We start from the raw sequence: 7330 nt of genomic DNA, 5'->3' as shown, positions 1-7330 counted from the left end.
GTGTGTGTGTGTGTGTGTGTGTGTGTGTGTGTGTGTGTGCGCGCGCGTGTATGTATGTATGGCCCCGGAAGTGGGGTGTATTTTAAAGTTTCGGAATGAGAACGGAACATTTACAGATAACGTGAATTTATACTTCCGAGGACCAGATTTGATGTAAAAACTGGCACTTCACTATATATATATATATATAATTTTGGGACTGCCATGTTGGCTTGGCGATAACTATTAATTTCCAGTACCGCTGCCGTAGTCTCCTTTAGAGAGACTTAGAAATATTAATAACTCTCTATATATATATATACATATTATATGTATGTAATATATACATGTAACAGGTTATGTTACGGTTAAACTGTTCAAACTCTGGGAGACAGTGTAATAATCAATATGGAAAAGAATATGGAGAGAGAGAGAGAGAACACTGAAGTGAAAGAAGGGGAGAAGGAGTCGGATGTAAAGTAACAACAACAACAATAATACGAATACGTCTTGAAGCTAGAGGTTACAGTAACCGTGACTTTGTATAGCTTAGGTCGACGGATATATAAGAGGGGGCCGCCCCCTGTATTATCAAACGTCTCCCCGCCAACCTCTTCAACGGCCTAGAGTTTAGGTTTAAAGAATGACTGCTGTAGTGGTGATGGAGGCGGTGGAGCAGTTCTCCACGTTTATCCAGCAGATGTTTCCTGAATATAACAATCACAACAACATCTTTATAATCACTACCCTTCGCCCCTACCTACACTTTTGAGCGAATTTCTTACAACGGAAGTAACTTCGAAAGATAGCAGCTAACTCATTCATACCTCTATATACATACTACACACACAAATATATGGAGAGAGAGAGAAGTTTTACCAGACCGTTATTTTCAACACTGAAAACAAATCTGAAGAAATTTTCGAGCAGAAAAAAAGCTTCAGCAAGTTATATGGCGAACCGCGCCTCGCTCTGTGTGTAAGTTGAACAAACCGATAGGCGAAATTAGTAGGTCTAACACACATATATATATATATCATAGCAATCCTTCGATATTAGTAAACGACGGCATTCCCCCACTCAACTTTCCCTCATGACAGATTAAGAGTCTAAGCTGAAAAACAGGGTTAATAATGTCGTCACGTCATACCGACACTCTCTAGACCAATACCGAAGGAATACAGTAGACAGACAGACAGACAAATAGATAACTAGGCAGATAGGTAGGTAGGTAGGTAGGTAGGTAGATAATGTATGTGTGCGTGTGAAATGATTATGAGCGCGACAAAGAATGATAATGTGATGAAAGCAGCAGATAACAATAATAATAATAATAATGATCATAACAACAGCAACATTAATAATAATAATAATGATAGTAATAATAAAATAATAATAATTATAATGTAACACCGGTAAACTGTATTCAATAAACGGTGATCAATCGATAATATAATAGAGTTCAATAAATGGTGATCAAGTTTTCTATAACTGACAACAACAAAAACAAATATTTTTTTCTACTTTCACTGTCAGACAGTGGTGGTGGTGGCGGTGGCGGCGGCGGCTTATGTTATGATTGTTTTGGTTGCGGCAGTAATTGGTGATGGTGATGGTGATATTAAATTCTGTTGCCAAAATCTGCTGAACAAGAGACAGGGATAGGAGGAGGATGGAGGTGGAAACAATACTGGCAACAAAATAGGCATTCCTGAAAATACATACATACACACATCCATCCATCCATCCATACATACGTACGTACCTATGTGTGTGTGTGTGTGTGTGTGTAGACTGAACTCAGTCGGCCTCTCAGTTGTTTTGTCATGTCTTTTAAGAGAAACAGAAAAAAAAAAGACGGACCGACTCTGCTTAAAGGAAGGGCGAATAGACATATTTCAGACAATTGTAGCCGTGGGGCCAATGATGATGGTGGTGGTGGTGGTGTCTGCTATTACAGCCGTTGTCCCTGAACTTCGTCACAACAAAACCAGGCATTCTTAAATCCCATTCTATATTCTTCAGCGTTTATCTTCTTCCATTGTAGATCTGTGATGGTTTATCGTTGTAATATTTTCTCTTTAGTTTCTTTGCCAAATTGGAACCACAAAAAATAGTCACCGCAGCCGTTTAATCTTCTTGTGTGTTTGTTTGTGTGGACGGATAGAAAAAGAGAGAGAGAGAGAGAGAGAGAGAGAGAGAGAGAGAGAGAGAGAGAGAGATGTCTGAATATACGCGTGTGTAGCGCATCGCATAACTGTGCACGATCGTGTGACTTTCCAAAACTTGACTTGATTGCGATTCTGGCCATACTGGAGTACACTCACATATTTCTACAATCTTTCACTGTGAAATGGTCTGTAACATCGTATGCTTTCATGTTTTAGAACTTCTGTGGTTTATGGGTGTAGATATCGATAAGTAGTTGTGTATGTGGGTCTGCGTATTTTCAGGAATGCCAAGGCCTAAACTTTCCAGCAAATGCGATGTCACAGAGGCTTTTATAATATTGTGCCTTGTTTGATGTTGATTGGTGTTGGCCGGAAATGTATTCTGATTGGTCAGTTGTAAGTGGAGTGTTTAGCCCAAAGTCGGGCCTAATCGAGCAAATCTATGGTCAAAGGCGTTCCAGTGATGACCATCCTGTTCAGTTAATCTGCTATAATGTATCGAGTAGTACATGACCCTATTAGGTACATCTGCTGTTTCATGGAAGCTGGGTGTAGTTTGTGGGAGATTTGGCTGTTGTTTCTAGCAGGTTGAGCGACCACATACAGGTTCATTTCAAGTGTTTTCAACAGACGTGACTGGAGAGGACCTAATTGGAGGTTGAGGGCAGAGTGTCCCTCTTGAATGATGGTGGTGGTGGTGGAGTGGTAATGTCGGGGATATAAGTAGGGTAATCGAGATTACCCTGTGTAATTAATGCAAAGTAGATGAGAGAGAGAGAGAGAGAGAGAGAGAGAGAGAAAGGAAATAATGTGTGGATGCGTGAGTGGCAAGGAGTGTGGCAACAAGATAATGGAAGAGGTGAAGAAGGAAGAGAAGGAGAGGAGAAGGAGGGGAGAGTGTGAGGACAAAAAAAAAAACGAGAGAATGTGAAGGAGAGGGAGGAGTGTAACGGAGTGTGTGTGTGTGGGGGGGGGGATTAAAATTTCAGAAATTAATGAAAAATTCTGAAAGTAAAAAAAAGCCCCAAAAGACCCGAGTTTCTTTTGTTAGCTTTTTTTCAAACTGTCAGTGATACTTCAAGACACCAGGATATAACTGGTTGAGTCTTTATTATCCCCTCCTCCTCCTCCTCCTCCTCCTCCTCCTCCTCACTTATGAATTTGATGTTGTTAACACTTGAACTAGAATCAAAGCGGTACCAAGGTGGACTTATAAAGAGGGAATCTCTAAATTATTAATTAATGTCCGGTTTTAATTGTTGTCAGAAGCGAACGGGTTGATATCGTTGTTGAGCCCTAGGTCAGCCCTGACCCAGCAGACCTACAAGCAAGGATGTGGTATCTGTAACCATTCTTACTTTCATTTAGACATAATATATCCAGAATTACATTATCCTGTCCCTCAAGATTGGTAGGATGCGATTTGAGTGAGATTTGGTTGCTATTTCAAGGAGATCGAGGTTCCGCGTAAATGTGTTTGCTAAATCTCTGTGAGTGTAGCAAATAGAACGTTTGTACCAAACATTAGATAACAAGAACATCAGACAACATAAAACATGAGACATCTACAGACATTATGTGACAACATGCTCTGAGGTCATCAGACGTCGTCGGCCATTACTCACCTGAACGTCAGGTTCGTTTTCTCCCATTGGGATCCAGATATAACGTATCGTTTCTTTCTCTCATTTCCCCACGTATCCTCCGGTAAAGTATCTTTATTTCCACATCGAGGTTTTTCCATCCATTCTATTGTCCGATGGTCAAGACGTCCTGTGAGGGGTAAATTGGCAAAAGCCTGGAATCTACGGATTGCTTTCACCTGAGCCTCTTCGCTCATCAAATTTTCCATCTCTAAACTTGGGCCATTAACGTAGCCGAACTCCATCAAATATTTCTGAAACGGAGGAAAGAGAGAAAGAATACATTAAAAACTAGAAGTTTATAAGAAATAACAAGACAGGATGGTCGTAGGGAAAGGTTTTGTTTGTAGAAAATACATCAGATGTTACTGGTATGTATCTTATATGAATTTCGGTAGGAGTGGTTATGGGAAGAAACATATTGTTGACATTAGGAGTAATGGTTGAAGTTGACAATAGGCTGCATCAAACTGACCTGTAGCGTGAGGGTGGGCAAGAACAAAGGATGCTAACCAATAAATAAACACACACACACACACACACACACACACACACACACACACACACACACACACACACACACACACACACATATGTATATATCTACACAAACCCAGCAAAGAGAAATAACGGAGAGTGGCCAGTTGCATGGATCTGGATGACAAAGACAAAGAAATGTTTATTGAACACCATACAAGACAAATGTTTTCTTAATTCCTTGAATTTCTCTTCGATTCGAGAGAAAAGCAGCAAACACAATGAGAAGGCAAGATGATCTCAAAGAATGAACAATTCTCCGGAATAAACATGCAGCAACAAAAGCACAACCCGTTGTTAACTGCAGACAAGAGGACAATTGCAGACATGTTTCTACCTCAACAAGTGTCATCATTCACTTTAGCTAGACATGACATAGACGTGTGTATATGTGTACGTGTTCGTGTATGTTTGCTTATATATGCACGCGCGCGCACACGCTCACACACACGGAATTTTAAGTACTGGTTATTTGTTGTCCAATTTAAATTTAAATCGTATTACACACACACACACACACATATATATATTACGACGGCGAGGGTTCCATTTGATCCGATCGACAGAACAGCCTGCTCGTGAAATTAACGTGCAAGTGGCTGAGCACTCCACAGACACGTGTACTCTTAATGTAGTTCTCAGGGAGATTCAGCGTGATACAGTGTGTGACAAGGCTGACCCCTTTGAAATACAGGTGCGACAGAAACAGGAAGAAAGAGCGAGAGAAGGTTGTGGTGAAAGAGTACAGCAGGGTTCGCCACCATCCCCTGCCGGAGCCTCGTGGAGCTTTTAGGTGTTTTTGCTCCATAAACACTTACGACGCCCAATCTGGGAATCGAAACCGCGATCCAACGACCGCGAGTCCGCTGCCTTAACCACACACACATATATATATATATGTAGAGAGAGAGTGTGGTAGAATATAATGTAGTGAGCAGTTAAATTCGCTATCATCATCATCATCATCATCACAAATTCAGTTCTTGTTTATGATGAAGCTACGACAATAAACTTTCACCTTGACATCACAACACGTGATCCTGTGGCCACGTGGTTATTGTGTTTATCCAGTGATGACTGTCGGAAAAGTTTAAATTGATAAAATACTTCAAGTGACGGAAATAAGCTTTGCCAGTTCTAATCTCACTTCCGACACGTCTCCTGCTTCGAACATAGATTTCTCTTCTCCCCCCCCCCCTCCTCTAATAAGGCGGGATTGGACAATGGCACTGCTCCAGCATGGTCTCAACTATTTTAGTGAAACAATAGCACAGGAGCGGCAGCACTCGATGATGACCTATTTCCTTGGGAGTCGAAAGTTCGTATCTAGACACGAGCATTAATTAGTGTCGTCCGTGTGTGTGTGCGTGCGCGCACACACACACACACACACATGAAAAAGAAGGAAAAGCCTGACAGGGACCATTGGTCGTGTCAACACTCTTTTCCATGCTTGTACAGACCAGTAGAAATTGGATGAGGCAAATTTTCTACAGCCAGATGTCCTTCCTGTCGCCACCCCTTACCTGTTTCCAACGGCTTATTCAGCTGACCCTTATTAGGATTTTCGAGGCGGGTGGAAGTTGTCCTCAAACCGTAAACCTGGTCCCAATCTTTAAAACAGAGTGGGTCTCATTATGGAGCAACTTGATGCTGGGGTTAAACTGGACCAGGGTTTACGTCCACCATTTCAATTCTTTAGTTACGTGGTTTCAATAAACGTGAATTGACCACTTAAAGGACAAACCTTTCTCCCCCCCCCCCCAATAATCAATCACCCTACCACTGATTGAATTGACTTAAAACTGATTGATTCTCTTCTCTTTCGCACCGCAAAAGAGACTTTATCCGAAACTACGAAATTTGCTGAATAATCCTTACCAACACAGATTAGTTTACTGGGAAAGGGACTTCAAAGTATTATTAGCCATGTGACCTTACCAAAGAGAGGGTCACTGGAAGCACAACCCAGCTGAAATCTCCCTCCAAGCCTCTCTCGTACCAGAACCACCACTTCACATGCATAACATTGAGAACATTTTTTATTTGTTTTATGAAGACAGCATTGTGCAATTCTCTCTCTCTCTCTCTCTCATAGAGTACATACATATTTACAATTACACACACACATACATACACACATACATATCTACACACACACACACACACACACACACACACACACACACACACACACAATATAGTCTTCGAAAGTAAATTGACAGTACTTGGCACGATATTAATATTAATCATGGTTTTCTTATGAAATTGAATTTATCGGGAGATTTAGCTCGGCGCTCTTTCTTTTTCGGACAATGATGATGATGATGATGATAATAATAACTGACCGTGATTAAGTTGACCATCATCCGTTTCGCTGTTCGTTAATGGACGGATGTAAGCTCTCATGTGAAATCAGACGACATCCGGTGTGACCGTTTCATGACCGGAAATAAATCATGTAAAGCATTCTTCTTCTTCTCGGCCTCTTTTATTCTTTTCCTTCATGGGAGATTATTATTTTCTTCTCCCTAACTTTTAATCATTTCTTCTTCAACTTGTTACTCCATATTTTCGCTTCTCTGCTAAGATGGTTGTTGCTTATAACCAGCGAAGCTCAGCAAGACTTATGATCGATCCCAACCATGACCACCTGATATATTTTTTATCACCAGAGAATATTCAACAATCTAAAGTAGGATGTGATTTGAGGGAGATTTGGTTATTTTCTCCAGCAGATCGAGTGACCCCCCCCCCCATACAGGCTCTTTAATTGATTAGTTTTTTTCACCAAAGTTTATTAGTACGGCCAAATCCCCAATACGTCACAGGTATCTGTTACAATCACAATTACTTAAACTTGAATCTTGCGATTCCATTTTATGGGAAAACATTTGTGAGTCGGGAGAATTGTGGCCTTCATGCATGTCCCATAGTAAATGCATCAGAATGAGCACATTTGAAAGAATAAGATGACCAGCACCAATAGGATTCGAAACC

General features: G+C 40.9%; 1 protein-coding gene across 1 annotated transcript in view; it reads right to left on the bottom strand.

Annotated features, from left to right (window-relative positions):
- The window catches only part of LOC106867930 (uncharacterized), a 59822-nt gene that overhangs the window by 20540 nt on the left and 31952 nt on the right, over positions 1-7330 (bottom strand). Inside the window, exon 2 of the mRNA XM_014912998.2 lies at positions 3776-4047. Coding sequence (XP_014768484.1) covers positions 3776-4047 — 272 coding nt within the window. The remainder of the gene's footprint in view (positions 1-3775; positions 4048-7330) is intronic.

Source organism: Octopus bimaculoides, chromosome 25, assembly GCF_001194135.2.
Source record: "Octopus bimaculoides isolate UCB-OBI-ISO-001 chromosome 25, ASM119413v2, whole genome shotgun sequence".
Taxonomy (NCBI): domain Eukaryota; kingdom Metazoa; phylum Mollusca; class Cephalopoda; order Octopoda; family Octopodidae; genus Octopus; species Octopus bimaculoides.
Note: the sequence above shows the minus strand (reverse complement) of the source record. Positions and strands in the feature narration are given on the sequence as shown.